Source organism: Carassius carassius, chromosome 23 (assembly GCF_963082965.1).
Source record: "Carassius carassius chromosome 23, fCarCar2.1, whole genome shotgun sequence".
In the NCBI taxonomy this organism is placed as follows: domain Eukaryota; kingdom Metazoa; phylum Chordata; class Actinopteri; order Cypriniformes; family Cyprinidae; genus Carassius; species Carassius carassius.
The window spans coordinates 21,110,357-21,133,100 of record NC_081777.1 but is presented as its reverse complement, the minus strand read 5'-3'; the positions used below and the strand labels follow the sequence as shown (position 1 = coordinate 21,133,100).

The window sequence follows — 22,744 nt, the reverse complement described above, 5'->3', positions numbered from 1 at the left end:
CCCATTAAAAATGGATCAGGACCGAGATTTAGAGAGACTTCCAAGCCTCTATCACTTCTAATGGAATTAGTCGATTTCACACTGGCCTGAAGCAAAAGCTCAGGAAACTACAAGACAGCTCAGCAGACAGTGTTGATCCGATTTGGAATGAGGAGGAAGAGGCGTGTTTCTTTTGCCCATCTACACCAGCATTCAATTACTGGGAGGCTATGATTGTGTGGGATAGTCTGAAGAATGCTTTTATCTCGGGAGATTCAATTTGTTATATTTCTTGCCCTTTCAGCAGTAACAAAGATTGCATAATGAATTTTTACAGACATATCCTGTGATGAGGACAAATTAGAATTTTCAGCAGCCAGGGTCACTTGCTGCATTAAAGTATTTCTTTCTTTTTATCTTATTTAGCCCATACATTTGAATGGGAGTGTATCATGGTTTCCACAAAAATATAAGGCAACACAGTCCAAATGTGTCAGCTTCATCCATATTATGCACATGTATCTTATGCAAACAAAGGACAAATAAGTTCATCCATCATTGAAAGCAGCAAAAGTAAACTGAAGCATTCCATATACTTCTGGTGGTTTACCGCAATCATCCCTTGGATAAACAAGATTAAAACTCTTCTCATTTTTCCCCAATTGTAATGTTATATGAAGACGGTCATCTAATATTTATCATAAAAACAGAGGCAGTTTTTTTTTTTGCTTTATATCGGATAAGATATATTTAAAACATTGATAATTCCACACCAACAACAGTGAAATCATGATGGCTATTTACAAATAATGTACGCACACAACTGTTTTATAAAAACACAGTCTGACTGAATACAAAAACGAGGACATGTGGAAACAAGTCCAATATGTTGATCAAGGAAAACTGAATGGCTGGTTTCTGATGTCCAATTTGACATACAAAGCAAGGGTCAAGAGTCAATTTTTCATTAATAAATTAAAAAAGGAAACATTCCTCCATTTGGTCACAAAATTGAAAGGCAAGTATTGAATAAAGACAAGATGTGACAGGGAACACTGATGTCCAAACAAGGCCCTCATCTGGGCACAGATGACTGGTTCATCTCAAGTATGTAGACACAGCCCTTAAAATCTCATTATCGAGGGATTACGGCATCACACACAACGCAGGGAAGACTGTTCTGCGTTACTTTGTCCAGATGTGGTATGTGGCTGATCATACGGTGGGGGTTTTGCCTGAGTGAGGGGTTTGTTGTTGCTGTTGTTGAAGGTAAAGCGGCCGTTTCACTCTGGGTTTCCTGCGCTTGGGCTTGCTCTTGGCCTTGGTCAATTGCACCACAAAGAAGGAAAGAACAACCATGGCACCAAGAAAGGCAAACATTGGGATGGTTTGGCCCACCTCTTGATTATAGCGGCCGGGCATTATTCCTGAGGAAAAACATAAACATGAATTACGATTACCGTATTTTTCGGACTATAAGTTGCACCTAAGTATAAGTCGCATCAGTCCAAAAATACGTCATGACGAGGAAAAAAACATATATATAAGTCGCACTGGACTATAAGTCGCATTTATTTAGAACCAAGAGAAAACATTACCGTCTACAGCCGCGAGAGGGCTCTCTATGCTGCTTAGTGTAGACTACAGGAGCAGCATTAGAGCGCCCTCTCGCGGCTGTAGACGGTAATGCTTTCTCTTGGTTCATTTCTCTCGGTTCATGTCAAATTAATTTTGATAAATAGGTCGCACGGCCAGTTAAACTATTAAAAAAAAGTGCTTATAGTCCGGAAAATACGGTACATGCGATCCTTTGGATGAAGTCTAAGGCAATTTGTGGATGACAATTGGTTGATTACTTCCTAAACACACAGCCAAAGTTCCTTCCTCACCTCCAGGGATGTCCCAGGCTCCACTTTCTCCAGGAGACAGGGGTCGAACCTGAGGCCGATACAGCCTCACACTAGGCAAAACAACCTTGTCCATGTCCACTGACAGTAGCTTCTGGTGCTTCCACAAATTGCTGAGAAGAAATAAATGTAAAAGAAAAAAAAATTGTCAGATGTCAGTATTAAAAGACAATGCACTCAAATTTAAATTTGTTTACACTGATAGTGAAGTAGGTGAGATTGGCAGCAGTCTCATGTGTACTGACCTAGGAGCAGTCTCGTTAAGCGGCTGGGGTTTAGCCCAAGACAGATGAGGACATGCAGGTAAAGGACGAGGCTTAGGGTCACCCAGATGAGCCTCCAGCACTTTGGAGTAACGGTAGAGGTGATTACCTACAAAAATAAATCATCATCATCATCATCATCATCATAGTAATATTAATTCATTACATTTATATAGCGCTTTTTTAGACAATAAAAAATTGAATAAAAATCTAATTCATAAAAATGAACTAAATTCATTAAATGAAAATGAATTCATTAAAATGAATTTAAAATTAATGAATTAAATTAAAAAGAAATTACATAAAAACAAATGACTAAAAATAATGATTTAAAATAATGAATAAATAAAAATTCACTAATAATTAAAAATGAATTAAAAACAATGTAAAATGAATAAGGATTTTTTTTAAATAATGAATTAACTGAAAAGAATGCATTAAAATACAAATAAATGACTAAATAAAAAAATACATTACATACATTACAAAAAATACTAATAAATTCGCTTGAAAAAATTATGAATAAAAGTGAAATGAAAAGTTAGGGAATAAATATTACCTTCCAATCTCTGTGGTAATGGCTTGTCTGTGCCTGTTGGGGGCACTACTCTGTTTTTAGAGTGGGTCAGGCTGGGTGGAGTCATGCTATAGGAAGTGTACTGCAGCAGAGCATCCAGAAGCCAAAAACAGTCTAAAATGGAGAAAACAGAACCCAAACTCATTGAATTAAATTAACACATCCAAAAATGTATATTTAGTGGGGCTAGTTTTTCTGAACTCTCGCTCTCAGACTTGTTTGCACAAATGTCCATTGCCTTTCTGTCTATGACTGTCATCAATGCAGTTGGAGTCTCCGTAGAGTGCTATACGGCCTCCCCCCTCAGAGGGTGTTTGGTACAGTCCAAGCACAAGCACATTTTCCACCACTGCTGTCTCTTGTTTCAAGACCTCCAGACCTAGAAATTGGAGGATGTCAGATAACAATAACAAGAGAATTAAGAAAACGAGGGAGATTTTAGCTGGTCTCCATGGATAGAGCAGTGATGAGACGTGTACAATCACAGCATGTGCCGCGTACCTTGATCCTTTAAGGTCTGAGCAATGACAATCCCCTCCTCAGGAAAACGAGCAATGCTGCACCCCGAAGCATAATACACTAAAAGCAAAAAGACATGAAATATTATAAATCTTCTTTTCAATAATATTTTAGGCAAGCTTGTCTCCATTACAATAGTCTACTCCAGTGGTTCCCAACCTTTTTCAACTCGCGGCCCACACAGCCAAACACATATGTTTGTGCACCCCACTGCAAAAATAAATTCACTGACCCTGCTTGGGTTAATAATTTAGTACTCAGAAGCTTGATTGTTAACTGTATTTTTTTAGTGAACTAGGGCTGTGTGATATGGACCAAAAAAAAAACCTAGCGTGATTTCTTTGATCAATTTTGCTATTTCGATTTTAATTACAATTTTGACACACAGATATGCTTTACAGACATAAATGCATTCAGGATGAATTTGAAACATATTTCCAAAAGAAAACCAATTAGATCTATATCAAAAAGTTGTAACGTCTCTAGAACAGACACAAGTCAAAATAATCACTATAGTCAAGGTGTCATCAAATTTTTAGACTTATGGCAAAAAATAAATAAATAAATCCCTTGTCCAGGGACTCATGAACGAGTCATTATCTGGCTCGGCTTGGTGTTCATCTTCAGTTCTCTCTTCACAGCAGTTCAGTCAGTGTACTGTTTGAGTACATGAATTACTCCGGGATATTGGTTTGTTTGAACTCAGAGGGAGTGTCAGCCACATTAAAAAAAAGTTAACAGTTTAGGTCATTCGTGGATAAATGCGTATTAGAGACGCGAACAGTTTAAAACGATTCAGTTCGATTTGGTGAACTGGTTCAAAAAGATCCAGTTACATCGAATGATACGTTCGCGAACCGGATATGACAAACTGCTTTGTTTTGAACTCTCTCACAACAGACACGGAAGAGTAGACGATGTATAAAGTCGTAGTTTTTGCTATTTTTGGGCCAAAATGTATTTTCGATGCTTCAAAATATTCTAACTGACCCTCTGATGTCACCTTTCTGGACATGGACAGTATACCGTTCACACAGTTTCAATGGAGGGACTGAGAGCTCTCGGACTAAATCTAAAATATCTTAAACTGTGTTCCGAAGATAAATGGAGGTCTTACTGGTTTGGAACGACATGAGGTTGAGTTATTAATTACATAATTATGATTTTTGATTATGATTTTCATAATTATGAACTATCCCTTTAAAATAATGCACAAGCGCAAATCTCTCTGTTCGCACGCAGAGTTCCTTTGCTCTGTCACAAAACCAGATGTGCTTGCTCAGATACACGCGTGCAATAAGAACATGGGCTCTGAAAAAGGTGCATCACAGACAGTGTGTGTAGGCAAATGCCCAGTCTGTTCTCGCGCTAGGCGCGCTGCATTCTGATTGGATCTGAAATTTACTGCGGGAGGTCAAGGCCACGGAAAATCGTGCTATAAAGCGATTTAGAAATCGTGCACAATCAAATCGTGATTTTATGACGATTTCTATTAATCGCACAGCCCTTGAATGAACTGGCAATGAACAGAAAATAACTCTGGCTGGCACCGCTCAGCAAAAGGGGAAAACCAGATCCAGGCAGAGCTCGGCAGTGGGTAGACCGTCAACGGAGCAAGCAGTCAGGAGGGAACACGTTGACAGCCATTTATGTTGACCTTATTGACAGCCATTTATGCATGTTTGAATTTGTTGTTCTGTAGCATATGCAGCAAAAATATAAATTGGTGGTTTATTCTTAAACTAATCAGCGAGCTCGAATAGTGGAAGCATAGTTACAGTTTATATATATGAAATGATGTTATTATGTTATGACTTAGACATTTTTACATATTAACAATATTATTATTTCTTTTAAAAGTAATTGGGGGCCCACCTGCCCATTGGGGGCCCACTGGTCTACTCGATACTGAAACTTTAACAGGAAGCTATGTTTATTGCGGACCGATCTTGTTACACAGTATCTGAAAGGTTTTCTGAAATGCCTGAGCAAAGTCGGTCATCAAAGTAAGTCTGTATAATTGTCTTACACCACTGCAATTCCTAAACAGCAGGCATCCACCTCCTAAAGCAATGACAGCATTTATTGGGTTTCGTTTTTATCATATATGAAAGTTATTTTATTTAGTGGCTTCTCCTACTTATTACTCCTCCAATTTATCAGGAAGTGACTAATCGATTTTGTTCTCTTTGACTTGTTGGATGGAAACAGTGCTTTATTCGTAATGTTTTATGCAATGTTCCAGTTTTGTGCATGAATTAAATTCGCATTTTTGGATGGAAACATAGCTATTAATATAGCCATGTTATAGTGAGAAGTTAGGCTTACTGTCATGATCTGCCATTGTGAAGTCTCCCTCATACAGGCCATCACTGAAGGCCATACCCCACACTGAGATCAGGTCATTCAAGGCTGGCACGTTAGCTCCCCCTGTGTCCGGCATCCACCATTGCCTGCAAATATGTAACGGACCTTTCAAAATTGGCCTTTTTTTGATAAACAAAACTTGTTTACCCTGAATTGGACACTTTACCAAGAGCCCCTCATAAAAAAGTATTTGTCAGAGCCAATAATAGAGCCCATACAATTAAAATCCTCCCAAAATTACATTATTTTTGAATTAGTGCACTTGCATGCCCTAATGGGAAGCACACTCTAATTTAAATTAGGACAAAAAAAAAAAAAGTTAAAAGTAATTAGCAAGGCAGTCTTGACACAAATTATTGTCTATTGAAATGCTAACTTTCAGTGCAAATGTTTTTTTTTTTTACCTTACATTGTGGTGTCCAAACAGTCCGAGAACAACTGAAATATGAGATTTATCTAAACCTGAAGAATTTCTAAAGGTCTCATGATTAAGGTTATACGAAAGTAAAAAAAATGTAATGCATAACTATCATTAATATTATAAATGTAATACGGTTTTATACATTCCTCTCTATAAATGTAAAAAAGAAAAAGCATTTTTACTAGTGGACCCCACTGAACAATTATCAATAGATACATGGAGTAAGGTCTTCTGTTAAAGGTAGAGATAGTGACAAAAGATTACAGTGACCCTTAATGTTCTCAGTACCTGGTGTTCTCATCATAGAACTTCACTTTTCTCATGACTGATGTGTTGTACCAGTCACTGAAGACAATAAGAGACAGGCCGTTATCTATGTCTCTCCTCAACTTGGTGATTTCTTCAGGAAAATACTCTTCTTCACTGTCCACCATCAGCAAGGTCCCTATAAACACACAGAAACAGATCACAGTTGATTTCCATCATGGCTTACACTACAAAACTAATTAATCTTCAAGACAGAATCCTTTATACAGAAAACAGTCCACGAGATCATAGCCTACCATACTGACTGGCATCAAAGCATGTGATTGGTGCACCCAAGACTTCGACAAAGTAGCCCATGCTGCGAAGGTGCTGATACATGTCTCTAAAATTAGTGTGAATATGATCACCATTCCTTAAAAAACAAGAGAAAAACAACATCATATACACACTTCTAAGAGAAAAACTGCAGTAGACCCTCACTGCAGAAAACAAGATCCAGGGGGCGTGGTTGGATCCACATCTAGTGGGTTGAGATGGGTAGGTTTAAGGATCAGGGGGTGGAAACAGGTAGGTTTAGGGGTGGAGATGGGTGGGTTTAAGGATCAGGGGGTGGAAACGGATAGGTTTAAGGGTGGGTTTAAGGATCAGGGGGTGGAAACAGGTAGGTTTAGGGGTGGAGATGGGTGGGTTTAAGGATCAGGGGGTGGAAACGGATAGGTTTAAGGGTGGGTTTAAGGATCAGGGGGTGGAGACGGGTAGGTTTAGGGGTGGAGATGGGTGGGTTTAAGGATCAGGGGGTGGAAACGGATAGGTTTAAGGGTGGGTTTAAGGATCAGGGGGTGGAGACGGGTAGGTTTAAGGGTGGAGATGGGTGGGTTTAAGGATCAGGGGGTGGAGACGGGTAGGTTTAAGGGTGGGTTTAGGGATCAGGGGGTGGAGATGGGTGGGTTTAGGGTGGAGATAGGTGGGTTTAGGGGATCAGGGGGTGGAGACGGGTAGGTTTATGTATAAGTTGGGAGGAGTTGGATCTGGATCCATACACTTGGATTTTGTGTTCTGCAATCTCAAAAATTTGGGTAAAAAAATTTCTAGAAACAAGATATTAAATGCTGCCTTCTACAGATTCTTTATTACAGTGCAATGTATTTTCTAACAACTGATTGAATGTGAATTATTTTGGGTGGTCTAGGCTCACCAGTCAAGCGGATCGTTCTTCATGCGCAGGTTGTCTCGAGGGAAGTAGCCAGGCGGGTAGCGTAGGTTGTGGTACTGATCCCACAGAATCCTCTTACTACGTGGAGGAGTGGGGACAATCTTTACCTTCACTGGTAACTTCACTGTAGAGGTCATGTCACCACCTATTGCTGACTGGAGACAAACAAACACACACAAAACAGACCACAGCAGGTCATGATCTCAAATTACACTACAGCCAAAATAAAAGAAGTTTAGACATATTCTAAGAAGTCTGAAAGCCTTCTAAGAAACTCTTAGAAGTGTACCAATAAAGTGTGGTCATTAACCAATCAAATTAAATTATGACTTAAGAAGATTATAACCTTACTAGAGATATCAGGGACAGTAAGGTGAGGTGGTGAGGTGAAGTGACATTCAGCCAAGTATGGTGACCCATACTCAGAATTTGTGCTCTGCATTTAACCCATCCGAAATGCACACACACAGAGCAGTGAACACACACACACACCGTGAGCACACACCCGGAGCAGTGGGCAGCCATTTATGCTGCGGCGCCCGGGGAGCAGTTGGGGGTTCGGTGCCTTGCTCAAGGGCACCTAAGTCGTGGTATTGAAGGTGGAGAGAGAACTGTACATGCACTCCCCCCACCCACAATTCCTGCCGGCCCGGGACTCGAACTCACAACCTTTCGATTGGGAGTCCGACTCTCTAACCATTAGGCCACGACTTCCCCCTGTAACCACAGGGGGACTGTTACTCACATCATTCTCTGCTGGTGAGGCCACTGTAACCATGACATGACCCTGAGCAATGCCTTCCCATGATGCAGCTTTCTTGGCCACAGATATGGAAACAGCCAGGTATCCGGACCAGGGCCAGAGTACAGGAGAGTAAGACACCGCAACGTCCACATAATCCCCATTCTGAGGAAGGTAGGGCTGCCAGATGGGCTGCGGATTTAAAACATAACTGAGCTTCATCAAATGGACCACGGATAGTTGAAAATACATTCTAATGTTTGAAATAAGAGATTAAACTGAATTGCAAAGAGTCTATTTTTTTATTGCCTACCTTGTCCACAATCCTTCCAGTCACACCCATGCCATTAAGAATGGTCACGTTGACAATCGTCGGCATGCCACCATAGTAAATAGGCTGAGAGCAGTAGGGCCACATGTATGGGCACTCGGTCAGATCTATGTAGCTCGGACTCAGGCTAAAGAATAAAAAAACACCATTAGAAATTCATTAGAGGATGATGGCCCTCACTGAGAGACAGTGCAATATAATGAACCGGGTCAAATCTACTCTATAATCAGGCTGGGACATAATTAAATCTTAAGCATGCAATAGAGAAGCTAGCTACATTTTAAATGGACTTTTATAATTCAGCATACATTAATAAGATATTGAAATCACCCAGACGCGTGCAGAATGCTAGTCAAAGAGCAGAACACTATATTTGTGTGTATGCAAGAGACATGCCTGGCTTGTGGCTTGTAGCTGTTAAGGACCTGGTAGGCTCGGAGTAAATCGAGTTTTCCATGGCCCTGCTCAAACATGTTGACACCTGGTAGCCTGCGTGCTGAAGCGATCAGGGCCTGCTTCATACTGGCCGGGTTTACCAACTCTCTGTTCAACACAGTGCTGGAAAGACAAAAGACAATAAAGATGGTTCAGTTAAATGGATGAGAGTTGATGGGCTATCATTTCAGTTCAACCGCAGGTTAAGGACCAGAAAACAGACTTGAAAGAAACAGGCACATTGTGACTCAGAGGCCATAAAGCAAAGAGGCAGATGGGGTCAAGTACCTATGAGAGACTAATACTAACGAGAGCAATATATATGAAAGAGATAGAAAGGAAGGGAACTGAAGGAGGTGAAATGAAAACCTTATAAAGTGGAAACACCGATAAATTATTTTAGCCCATCACAATCTTAGAGTACATCAAATATATAGCAAAAGCTAAGACAGTAAAAGAGAAACTATGCCATTCAATTTCCTGTGGAAAATAAGATTGATTATGTCAATTCATTTGTTTTTTGTTTTTCTTTTCTTTGAGGATCAATTTCATTTATTTTTCTCTCACAAGGACAAAGGAAAAAAATAAGGCACTTACGCAAAAAAAACATTGGTTTCGGGGACCAATTTATTTAGTTCTTCTTCATATCAGTTGTGTGTGAGTGGTGTTTATAGCAATAAATGTACAAAGTACAGTTGTGCCCACTATCAATCACTATCAGCAAACACGGACCTAATAATGAAACTCTGATCTAAATCACTGATAACCTGCCACCTGACACACCTGACATAAAGTGCACTCTCTTTAAAGTATACAGGTCCTCAGACCAGAAGCACCTAATTTAGGTGTTACACTGTTACAGTTAGATTTAGTTATAATAAATGCTGCTCTTTTGGACTTATGAATCTTTTTTCCATATTATCTTAGTATTTTTGAGAAAAGTGCTACTTATTTCCATAAGCACTAAATTAGAATGATTTCTGAAAGATCCTAAGAGTGGAGTAATGGCTGTGAATGTTTATGCAAAGCGCTATTTTTGTTCGTCTGTCTCACCTGGCCAGTAGCGTGATAGCCCCGGCCACTACAGGTGATGCAACACTGGTGCCAGAGAGAGAACGACAGCCCTCCTTCAATCCTGAGCCACGCACACCAGAGCCGTATGTCACAATGTCAGGCTTCACCCTGCCATAGCCACCTGGCAGCTCCTGATCCAGACAGCACAGAAAGCAGAACAATGATAAAACTGAGCTGACAAGACAGATGACAGATATTGTGATGAGTGGGAAAGAGAGCAACACGTTACATTCAATGCCTCAGAGGAGACCAAGTGAAAATTCAGCATTCATACATGGCCAGCACTATATAATGGCTACTGGGATGTTGGTAAGTTTGCTAATAAATTTATTCACAACTCTGATTCAAATATTTATTTGCTTCACTGACAAAAAAAAATCAATTCCAAAAACAATATATTTAAGTAAATATATATATATATTTAGTGTATCTAAATATAAAGGGTAAGATATTAATCTTTGTTAATTTAGTGAAAAACAGTATGAAAACATGTCTCGAATATTTTACCTAGAATTCAAAGAAAAAAAATGTATTCATATTATATATGTATATATATATATATATATATATATATATATAAAATCACCCAGTTCTTAACCTGGGGAATATTTTTTTTTTTTTATCTCAAGGACATTCATTTATATGCAACTTTATTGTAAATCTACAAAGCTGTAATTCTTTGAACCACTTCAAAGGTGCAATAGAGGGTTTTTACTGAGTCTTTTGAAGTGCATGTGCATATCTTCAATTTATTCTCCTTCCTAAAGCGGGGGAGGCCACGATTTGTGTAGCAGGAGGTGTCTGTCTGCCCTTTTTAGGTCAGATCAAAATGCACAGACATGTTCTAACTGGCCTCTTCAGGAATCAGTACAGGAAAAACGCAGTAATGTGATGTCACCAAAAGACAGAACGCACCCATGTGGTCATGCCTCGGGATGAGAATCTGGCAATGTTGTCCTCAAAATCAATCCCTCCAACACCAATAACATCCATCTGATCTGCTGGATTGTTCAGGGTTCTGGAAGACAAAAATAAAATCAATCAATATCAATAGATATGTAGGGAATATTGGCCAACTGGTTTTTATTGGCTTTTCTTACCCATAGAGTGGGCCATCATTGCCGATAGCAGATACCATAATCACCTTGTTGGCTGTGAGCTCCCAAACCTTGTTAAACACAGAACAGTTAAGCTTTTATTAGAGCAATACATTTCAGAGAGCATAAACTTTGATGTACAGGCCAAAATACACAGCACCTTTATTAAAATTTAGTTGTTTGTTGCTTAAGAGGTTTCTTATTTGTAGCTTGCTTTGGACAATAGCACCTGCTGAGTGAATAAATGTCAGTTTAATTTGTCCATACCTTATCAACAAATGGATGGTCCATAAAGTCTGGTCCCCCTATACTGAGATTTAAGACGTCTATCTTCTTTAGGATAGCATAGTTAAAGGCATCCAAGAACCAAGAGGTGTAGGACACCTAAAAAGAAACAAAAAAAGAAGAAAAACACACATGTATAATCACCCTGAATAAATTTGTAATATACAAAAAATTATAACTGAGGCCAGTAATAGAACTGGGCGATATACAGGTGCTTCTCAATGAATAAGAATGTCATGATAAAGTTTTTTTTTGAGGCAGTAATTAAAGCAAAAGGAGCCCCTACCAAGTATTGAGTACATGTACAGAAAATTAACATACTTTCCAGAAGGCCATCAATTCACAAAAAATGTTTTTTTTTTTTATTGGTCTTATGAAGTATTCTAATTTGTTGAGATAGCGATTTGGTGGGTTTTTGATAAATGTGAGCATAAATCATCACAATTAAATGAACCAAAGACTAAAAGTTCTTCAGGCGATGTACATTTAATTTATTTAATACATGAGTTGAATTACTGAAATAAATGAACTTTTTTACGGCATTCTTTTCATTCACAAAACTTTATTTTATTGTTTTAAAATGTGATTGAAATGTATTCCTGAAGTGACATAATAGAATTTTCAGGAGCCATTAGTCTTAAAAGGACAGTTTACCCAAAAAATGAAAATGTATCATTTATCCTTTTGCTTGAACAAACAGTTCCCGGTCATCACTGACTTCCACAGTATGAACAAAAATACTATAGAAGTTGATGGGGACCAGAAACTTTTTGCTTAAGACACATTCTGTGAGTAGGGTGAGTAGGCTAAATGATGATTTTAATTTGGGTTAATTATCCTAAAGAATAATTTCTTATTATCAATGTCGAAAACAGTTGTGCTGCCTTTTTTAAATGAATAGAAAGACCAAAAGATTGGCATTTATTTGAAAGAGAATAATTTAGTAAGATAAAAAATTTATTTACTGTCACTTTAATGTGTAAACAAATTTTGGTAGTTGTACATGATCATGGAGTGTTGTGTGCTACCTGGTTATTAGTAAAAACCCTGAAGATATGAAGCTCAGAATCAGGAGCGAATCCCTGGCACTCTCTCATGCTGGCAATAACCCCAGCTACAAAGGTACCATGACCCAACCCTGAAGAAAGAATGCGACACAGACAAAGATAAAAAAATAATTAATGTTTGTAATATGAACAATTCATCTAGGCTGATTAAATCAACTTCACTCAGAGTGCAATAATGATTGATTAAACCCATTTCATGAAATAGTTTTATGTCTCACCATCATCCAGTGTTTTCTCATTGGTCCAGTTGGTTCTTTCTTTAACATTCTTAAAGTGAGGGTGCTTCTCACTCAGCCCAGTGTCAAATACTGCTACCTTCACCCCAGAGCCTGCAAACGAACACAGTAACAAGCTTCATCGCAATCCCGATCTCCAAAAGTAGTAGGAAAAAATTCATACAACAGCCCTTTCTTTACCACATACCAGTGTGTCCCATCTGCCAGAGCACATCTGCTTGCAGTATCTGGGCGACATGTCTGGGGATGGCCCGTAGGAGACGGCGACTGGAGTGTCTTCCTGTAGCATGCCAGAATCCAGAGCCCAGAGAAAGACTGGTTCTCCTGAGTGGCCTTGATGACTGCCACGACTGCCACTTCTGCACCCAGCGTGTGTCATTACATGGTGATGCCCCATCAGTGCCCGCTAAAAGAGCAAAGGAAGTCATGGCCTAGTGGTTAGAGAGTTTGACTCCTAACCCTAGGCTAGTGAGTTCGAATCTCAGGCCAGCAATACCACGACTTAGGTGCCCTTGAGCAAGGCACCGAACCACCAACTGCTCCCCGGGCGCCGCAGCATAAATGGCTGCCCACTTCTCCGGGTGTGTGTTCACTGCTGTGTGTGTGTGCACTTTGAATGGGTTAAATGCAGAGCACGAATCTGAGTATGGGTCACCATACTTGGCTGAATGTCACGTCACTATCACTAAAGGAATGAGAATAAGATTTCACCCAATTCAATATTTTATTTTGTGTGCCATGGATATACTTTTATAAACCATTTAAAAGAACGGCTACTGACTGACACACTTCTGCCATCCGCATTAATATACCATAAGACTAGCTAGTTAACATGGCAACATATTTAAATCAACCGAATTCAACAACACTAGGCTCAAGTGTGACAATACAGTAAAACCAGTAAAAAAATATTTTTTTGTCCATTTATCTAACTCCAACCTAATCACACAGTATCAACCTCTAAACCTTCATTAACATTTTTATTGGCTCTTTGAATAACATCTGGTGAGACCAGAGATGGGTAGCCATGTGCTTTCATTAATATTTACACATTTTTTTCAAACAGAGCAATTAAAAATAACAGTGATCAAACCTTTATACAGACACTTTTACATAGAAGAGTTGAGGTGAAGAGTTAAAAACCCACTCGTAAAGTGCGGGTGCAACATTTGGAAAGAAATCGTAGGCTTTAAGCAAGCCAAACACTTCAACCAACTCTGACATGTCAGTCTTCCTTTCTGGCTGATAATGCTCATTAATTCGTCCTAAAGCTATACAGATGTGACTAGCACATATACTGTAATTATGTTACTCTTCAATGCCCCACTCGTGCTCCTGTAGCACTGAACCTGACATCATTTAAATGATAATTACTTGCATATATGCTCTCAAACTGTGACCAGGGGTTATTCTTAGAGGCACTTTGGTTTCAGTAATAAGAACAAAAATACATCATTAGCTGCTATTAGTTGAGTCTCTTTCTCCAAGCTGTGCTATGTATAGACCATGGTGGAAGAGTGAGATACGCTAGCGTGTGTGGGAGCTAGACTGATAAGCAGCTCCTTGAGAATTATTCCAGAGTGGTGCTGTCTGCAAAAATACATTTCAGCTATACTGTTAGAAATTTAATTGCGTGTGATGAGACAAACTGAGCAGCACAAAATAATAATTCTGAAATGTTAATGGGTTCTCCTCAACGAGCACAACCATTGATGTCCGATTCAAGAATGGACTTAAATGCTGGGCGGTAAACCGGTTCATACCGAAAACTATTTTCGTATACGATGTTAATATATTTTCGTTACGATGTTAATTTTGAATATACCGCCATACCGGTGTATTTAATTACTCAGCGTTCGGAACGAATGTTATGCTGCCCCACGGCTGCGAGACACTGTTTCAGACGGACCCTTTACAATGTTGCACGTCTAATGCCGCGTATCCACCAAAATTACCCGGAACATTTGTACCAGGAACTTTTTTTCCCAGGAACTTTTTCCCCCCAGACCTGTTGCTTTCTGCGTTTCCACCACGGTGTAAAGTACAGGGAAGATTAGGCAAATAGACTGGTGATGTAGGTCTGCGCACGTTTCTCAATACAAAGTACGCTGATTTTGGACGTGCATTCGACTCGGGAGTGTGATGTCCGCAACGACGCAAGTCCAGTAAATCTGCAAACAGCAGCGTACTTGATAACTTCAGTCAGCTGACCATGGCTACTGCTATTTTCCTCTCTGTATATTTACAATAAAACGAAATAGGATATCAAATACCACTGACTCCTTTTGTTTTCATTTAAGCATACTTAGTACTTAGTTCAGGGATGTGTGTATATATACAGCCATTACAATGAAACGAAATATTATATAGATTTGCCTTTTTTATTTTCATTTTAACATATAGATAAATTTAATACAGACCAAAGAAAACCTGTTAGATTTACCCCGCAGCTGAATTATATTTTATGTTTAACCACTAAAGAGACATCAGAGCCAGCGGCACACATCAGAAGGTCTAGCCGAGGAGAGGCTGCTTCTCGGCGGATACATGAGGACTGAGCTCCCGCTGGTCGCGTGGAGCTGACCGTCTCGGAGATCGGTGAAACACATTTTTAAATAGGCGCTGTCTTCATAAATAAACCACAGATTTGAGTTTTAAACAACTACATTCTTGCCTGAAATACTTTTAAAATTACATTTCATGACACAATAACAGTAATATTTTGAAAATGTTGATCCGAATAAATGGTGGTTGAACTCAACCAATGCTGCGTGAACTCAACCAATCAGGATGTTTAGCAGCCAAGTCCCGCCCCCGAAAGTTCAGGAACTTTGAAAAAGTACCACCTCGCCAGCAGGGACTTTCTGAGGGGCATTTTTTCACCAGGAACTTTATTTAGTTCCTGGTTCCTGCGGTGGAAACACACCAAGTACCAGGCCAAAGTCCCTAGTTCCTGGGTAAAGTTCCTGCGGTGGAAACGCGGCATAAGCAGCGACTGCGAGGCGTGGTGAGGGTACACAGCAGTGCTCTGGTGTTACGTTATAACGCCTGATTCACCCAGTCGTATCAACGGATTCCAGCTGCACAAGGTTGCGGTCCGTCAGTGCGTTCAAGGAGCGGTGCTCTGCAGCAGTGCAGCAATTGTTAACGTACTGAGTCTATTTTTGCTGTGCTGCAGGCGCTGAATTAAAGTGAAAGCGCATTGTTCGCGGGAAAAATGAACATGGATTGACATGGAAACGCAGTCACATGGGTTTTTGGCTAGGTTTAAAACAAGAAAAAGAGCACTTTTAGATAAACAAGGAAAACAATATATATGTTCACTTTTATGGAAGCAGAAAAACAAAGTTCATTAAGACCCGTGGGATTGCTTGTGATAAAGATTTAAATGCAAAATGCACGAGACTGTATATATTTTTTTTTTTTTTTTTTTTTACATGATATGAAATCAAAACAATGAACAAATGTTGTGTTTGTGGATTAAACGGACGCGGATCAGTAGCGGACTGCAAACTCGTCCTGTGTGAAAGCACAATGAGTCCGTGCTGCGGACTGCATATGCACCGCAGGCATGCATATATAATATCCATTTTATGCAAGTGCTGTCGGGCTAAAATTGTCGCCAAAGGCGGCAACACGAGCAATTTGCTCCAGCACCTTAGCCGCAAGCACTTCTTGGAATATCAACCATTTGAATGGTACTTTACACTACAAAATAAAAAAAATTGTCTCAACGTTTTTTGGGTTGACACCACAAAATCCTGCAGTATAAATTGGAAAAGCATTATACAGAAGCCGTGCAGCTTGTTTAGGATGCTGGTAAAGGAAGACATGAATAGAGAGGAAGTCATTCTATTATTATACCAATCACTCTCCCAGAGACTCAACACTGAGAGCAGATTTGCATATAGGTGGAATTTCTTTTTTTATTCTAATGGTAGGGAACTCACACAGAACATTCTTTCACCTCAAACACTTCTGAAAGCCATTTCCTTCATCCCATGCAGTAAATAAACACTTTCTATTTGGTTCACCCCCTGCTGATGACTTTCCTCCCTGCAGTCACCCCAAAGAGAGGCGGGGAGGAACAAATTGCATGTAACCTGTGTGACCTGTGCACAGCACTGCAGGGTTTGATTTATAAATATAACGCTATGTGCTAAGAATAGTATGTTTTAATACATTACAGTAAGTACAATATTATAGCAGTATTATATTCATGATCTTAATGCTCATAAGTGTTATGAGAGTAAAGCACTACTTACGGTCAGTCAGTTTGAGGCTGCGGAGGACCATGCGCTGGGGTGTCACTCGTTTGATGTAGGGGTGGTCCTGCAGGGTGAGCAGGCTGCTGCGGGTGTCCTGCCGGATCTCCACCACCTCAAAGTCACTGGGGTAATCGCTGGCAGGATTGTCTCGCCGTATGATGCGCCAGTTCACCGCATCCACATCTCGCAGGGCGCTGCTGATGAAATCGTTGCGTGCTTTGGCTGTGAAGTATCCATTAAATGCAACAATGTACTCTAGAAAAGACAAAGAGAGAGAACAAAAGATATTGCAAAATCTCACAGGACAACTGAACTTGTATTTACTGAGGAATGCAACTTCAGCAAGGCTTAGTATTAATTTGGGCATTGGGCCAAAATGGAGACAGAGCAGGACGTCAAGTCATCATTCAAATGGATTCAGTCTTGCATCAACAACCACAACAGTCTTTAACAGAAATAACGTTGGTGGAGTGAAGGACAGGGTGGGCACTATCAGTATGCCTTGAAATATGTCCATCCTCCAGAGGGTTTGACGCAACTTATAACAAAGCCAACAGTAAATGGGGGAATGCAATGCAATACAGACCACATTAAGAGTTTAATGGTTTTGGGGACAGCACGGAGTCAAATGAAAATAATACAAATGCAATTGAAGTCAGCATGAAATAAATTCTTTCTAAAATGCATGTGAACAATTCATTCATTCACATTTTTTAATAGACCGTAATTCTTAACCAAAATGTCATATCAAATATACTTCCTACATCTATTGCTGTTGACATTTAAAGCTGCATGCCCAATCATTTAAGCACATTTATCTATCATTTGGTAGAAGCTAATTCAAGTAGACAGATATCGACATTAATGGGAAGCATGCAATCATCCTCGATCCATGAACAAAACTCTATGAGGCAAAAGAAAATACAACTCAGGCTCAAGCCAACTGAACTGGTTTGTGCGGTACATTTATGGCTATCGAGCATAGGACTATAAAAAAAATAAAAAAATTTAAGATGAACCACTTAAATTTATATCTCCTGAAGGAAACCACAAATGCAGTCAGATTAGCAGACAATGTGCTTTGCTCAAAATTGAATTTACATGAAACTTAATGCCTTACAACTAAAACTATTTCTACATAAAATCTCCTTGCCACAATTCATAGCTTAGGGCGAGGGAAGTGGGAATTAATTAAACATTAGAAGAAGGCACAAAGGACACATTCATAGGGCAGCAATCAGGCCACTATAAATAAGGTGTAACATTCTGGTCTTGTATACCCACATCCACACCACACCCAATCTAGTGAAATGTGCCCCCTGTAAAAACAACGCTGGACTCTGATTAAGTCTTAGGAATGTATTGCCAACAGTCTGGCCCACCTGCCAGTAAACACACACAAACACAGAGCAGAGGGCACAATCCAGCCAATGAATGGACGGAGCTGCAGCACAGTGGAATACATTACACCAGTGCTGTTTGTCCTGAAACGCTCACGTTTTGTCCTGCCCTAAATTACAACAGGAAGGGCAGCAGCTGCTTTAAATCCTCAATAAACTAGCTGAATTTCAGTGCAATAAAATGTCATTATCAACACTAAAAAGTAAATTACAGCACTAAATGACATATAAAACACAATGTCTGAACAAGTTTGTAGTCAACAAGGAATTCAATGTTCTCCTGCCAGTCACTTAAACCTTGAACAACTGGCTAAGTATAAGCCAAATTAATACTACTTTTGTTACAAACACAAGACAACATTCTTAATTTACAACAATGACATTGCTTACCATGCTTGACCACTTTGGTAGAAAAGTCAAGTTTCAGTGTGAGCTGCGAGCAGTTTGGGCTTAAGAGTGCATCAGCATTTAGAGGAGAAGGAAAGGGTGTTGTAAACGGTCCACTGTCTTCCTCTGTGCCCACCACTGGCAATCGACCCCCTAAAAAGGCCACAAGCAAGCACAGTCGTACAATCATGGTCCCTGCGGTCCGTTTCTGGTCATTGCCCATTTAAAGACACATGTGTCCTCAAAGCTAACAAACGTGAAAGGGCATTTGCAGTTTTGGAATGGTTTAAGTCCAGAATGCAGAGAAGCCTGAATAACACATGGCTCAAGTTTTCATTTCTTTCGTTGTTCTCTCTCATTGTGTGTTTGTGGTCCAGTGGAGTTGATCAGTGTGGCAGCCTGAGGAGGAGGAGGGGGGCCATATTCACAAAGAGTAAAACAGTCTACTGGAGATCAGGAGGGGTGTTCATCTGGTGACGGGATTCCACACAGTGACCAAAGGGTTTTATGCTTTCTGCAGTCAGAGAAAAGACAACAATAGTTTTGATTAGCTAGCTGCTGGAAAAACAGTCAATTGATACTTTTACTTAGCAAGGAAGTATTACATTTTAACAGTAACAGAAAAAACATTAATCTTGTTTATAAAACTTACTACTCAAAGAATCACGAATGTCTCACAGTTTCAGAATTAATGTCTTGATAATAAAATGAAACGTTGCAGCAAATCAACATATTAGATTGATTTCTGGATAATTATGTGACACTGATGACTGGAGTCATGGAACTACATTCTAAAAAATATTAAAAGAGAAAACAGTTACTTTAAATTGACGGTCATTCAAATAATCCAATGTTGGTGAGCATAATAGAATATGAATTATGAAAAGAACTGATTTTTGAACAACAGTGTAGACATTCAAAAGGACAAGGACTATTTATTGGGCTAAATATTTGATGCTGATTGTGGGACTTTTTGTAAAGATGTTTATATCTTCCACTGAAGCTCAAGATGCTTTTTGGCTCATCTCAAACTATGCTGGAGAACATGATCATCAGGTTTTACACAAACTTGTGGAGTTCATGCAGGTCAAGCACTGCCATTATTAAAGACATCTAGAATGGTGCTTAAAATTCATCACAAAATGTCAGCCTCATAATATCAAGAGGCACATTTTTATGAAAACATGGTCCCCCACCCACAGGCACACATCCAGAGGCTTAATTCACCACTAACTCTGGGCTGTGAATGCCTGTCCCGCAAGAGGAGGGCTTAACTCAGATGGGCTGAGCTGTTATGCAACTGAGTTTTACATCCCTAAGACCTAAGCCCCGAATATGCACATCATATGGTTCTTTACTACAGACAATGCCATCCTTGCTAGTCACAGATACACGCAGAATGGGTGCAAGGCTGTAAAATTATTTTAAAGACATAAGTACTGACTTGTGGCAACAAGACAAGAAAAAAATGCTTTTAAAGTTGCCATGAAACAGAAGTTGTGTTGTTCCTTTCTTGTATATCATGGTGAATTTCTAACAAGGAGTACAAGACTTCCTTTTGTCTATTGTAAATTAACTGAATCGTTGTTGTTTGATATCAGTGCGGTCTCGTGTGTGTGACAGGTTGTCCCGGCAGATTTCCCTCTTATCATGCATGCAAGACTTTTCCATTCATTTAGTTCATTTAAACACCGTTCCTTCAACTTCAAGTTCATCCGTCTGTTTTCGAGTGTAACGGCCACATCTCAAACTCTATGACAAATTTACACAGAAATGTGTAAATGGTTCATACAAAGAAAAAAACGGTTCTTACTGCATCCATTTCATCGCAAGTTTAAAGGTGGCCAAAATAAAGAGAATGTGAACTAAATCTGTTTACTTTGATTCTTTTTGTGGATAAACTCAGTCTAGGATGTTATTGTAACAGGCTTAAGTAGGAATTCACCCTTAAAACAAATACCCAGTTTGACTTGTTTTCTTTTGTAGAATGAAGCTGTTATTCTTTGTGACATGTCCTTTTTGTGAGTAAATGACAATTTTCATTTTGGGTGAATCATCCACTCAGGAAAAAAAAAAAAATCTAAAGCCACTAGACTTTTTTTAATCAAGCAAAAGAACAGCAGTCACTTATTCCAAACAGTGGGTTAATTATTTTCAGCAAAAGTAGTAGAAAAAAGGCTTTCTTAGCCAAAAGCATTAGTCTTTTAACAACATACAGAAACAATATCATTACTAAATAGTAACGTAATCTCAAGTGATAAACTTCTTCTGATAATGTTCTTTTATTAAAAATCATAATAATAACAAATCTGCATTTTGAACAGCCCTTGGGACAAAACCAGTAGGACTGACAGTATTGTGTATTGGATGCAATGTTCAAGTTGGAAGTGGACTTTGAGGTCAGTGTTTAGATGGACTGTTTCGGTGCTGTAAGCTGAAATGATTCAATGTCTTACTTTGAGTAATACATTGCACACAAGCTAATGACAATAACACTAACGTTAGCAGTCTTGTTAGCTAAACCATCAACCAAACAATCAATTTACGCTGCGCAAAGCAGTTTGCCAGAATACCTAGCTATTTAGGACCCCCTTCATCTAAAAAAAGAGCTTCAAAGGTTTTTTTATTTTTCGCTTGAACAGACAAACATGTGGTCTCGCTATCTTCCTGCTACAAGCTAATAGCTAGCTGAGCAAAGCATGACTCTTAAGTGTTTCAACACATAACCAACAACCCAATATTATACTTACAATGAGCAGAATGTACAGTCATGGTGTATGAAATGTTTAATTCCCGAAATATGTCATCTAAAATATACTGTATCTTGGCTACAAATTAGAACTATAAACAAGCTAATGGCGTAAGCTGTAAGACTGTAACGTGAGAAACTGGTATTAAACAAAACAAGCAGTAGCCAATTATCAAGAGCTGCGTCACGTGTCGACGAGGGAGGGATTAGCGTTCAGCCAATAGAAAACGTTTATAACTTTATGCTTCTATTCGATTGGTTATTGCGATAATATAATAACGTGCTTTAGAAGCAAGCATGTTAAAGGTGGATGCAGTGATTTGCCCTCACTGAATTTTATTAACGAGTTGAACAGTAAAAAAAAGAAAAGAAAACTAAATTCATATATGTTACATTGAGTTGAAGAATTCAGTCATAGTCCGATAAGTAGCCTAATAAAAGCGGTTTTATTTTACATGGTGCGGTTCAGATTGCATGACAAGCTGAATACAGTTTAGTAGTTACGTTAATTTGCTGCCAGTTGTTTTAGCATGATTTCACTGGTCTAATCTGGTGTTCATCAGTTCCAATTGTTAGGTTCCTCGTTTTCCCAGCCTGAAGTTACACTACTTTATGTGGTCATCCAGTCTGGCTTTGCTAGCAGTGAAACAATAGTCTATATATGAAGTTGTACATTTGTTGTCAAGAAGACCCTCTAACATGTTCAAAATCTTACTCATAACCATCCATTTATTATTTATACTCACACTCAAGTTCCACACAGTCATCAAAGGTAGCAGCTGAAGCAATGTACATCCAGCTAAATTTTTACACATATACATAAATACGTTTTCATTTTATGGATCAGTTTTGAATGTTTCCAGATTATAACTGCAATTCCTTTGGAATGTATAACAAAACAATAAAAACCACATTTGACAAGAACATTGGTATTGTAACATTTAATGAGCAGATTAAATAAATTAATAATACAAATTATTTAAAAAATATATTTTTTAATTTTCAGTGACTGCCTAAAGACCCATTCGCTACAAAGACGATAACTATAACAGTCACAACGCAGAGGGAAATCATTGGAATCACTTTCAGAATGTTATATACATTAATTATTGTTATCAGTATATATTGTTATCGTTCTTGATAACTCAGATTCTCTGGCC

General features: G+C 39.0%; 1 protein-coding gene across 1 annotated transcript; it reads right to left on the bottom strand.

The window, feature by feature from the left end:
* Window positions 1-577: 577 nt before the first annotated feature.
* On the bottom strand, window positions 578-21,737 carry mbtps1 (membrane-bound transcription factor peptidase, site 1). Its single transcript, XM_059506469.1, has 23 exons — window positions 21,586-21,737; window positions 18,839-19,349; window positions 17,046-17,303; window positions 12,968-13,186; window positions 12,763-12,873; window positions 12,506-12,615; window positions 11,460-11,576; window positions 11,196-11,263; window positions 11,011-11,113; window positions 10,075-10,226; window positions 8,983-9,144; window positions 8,569-8,713; window positions 8,259-8,447; window positions 7,496-7,668; window positions 6,597-6,712; window positions 6,322-6,478; window positions 5,574-5,698; window positions 3,228-3,305; window positions 2,965-3,105; window positions 2,709-2,840; window positions 2,132-2,258; window positions 1,869-1,999; window positions 578-1,406 (listed from the first exon to the last, which is right to left on the bottom strand). The coding sequence occupies exons 2-23, from the start codon at window positions 19,056-19,058 to the stop codon at window positions 1,195-1,197; spliced, it is 3,246 nt and encodes a 1,081-aa protein (XP_059362452.1). The 5' UTR covers window positions 19,059-19,349; window positions 21,586-21,737; the 3' UTR covers window positions 578-1,194.
* Between the last annotated feature and the right edge of the window lie 1,007 nt (window positions 21,738-22,744).

Excerpts from the sequence above, each read along its gene's own strand:
- mbtps1 (XM_059506469.1), bottom strand. The coding sequence starts at position 19,058 with ATGGGCAATGACCAGAAACGGACCGCAGGGACCATGATTGTACGACTG. Across the intron at positions 6,479-6,596 it reads CTTTGATGCCAGTCAGTATG|GGACCTTGCTGATGGTGGAC; the intron begins GTAGGCTATGAT and ends GTGTGTTTATAG. Across the intron at positions 1,407-1,868 it reads AGCCTGGGACATCCCTGGAG|GAATAATGCCCGGCCGCTAT; the intron begins GTGAGGAAGGAA and ends GTTTTTCCTCAG.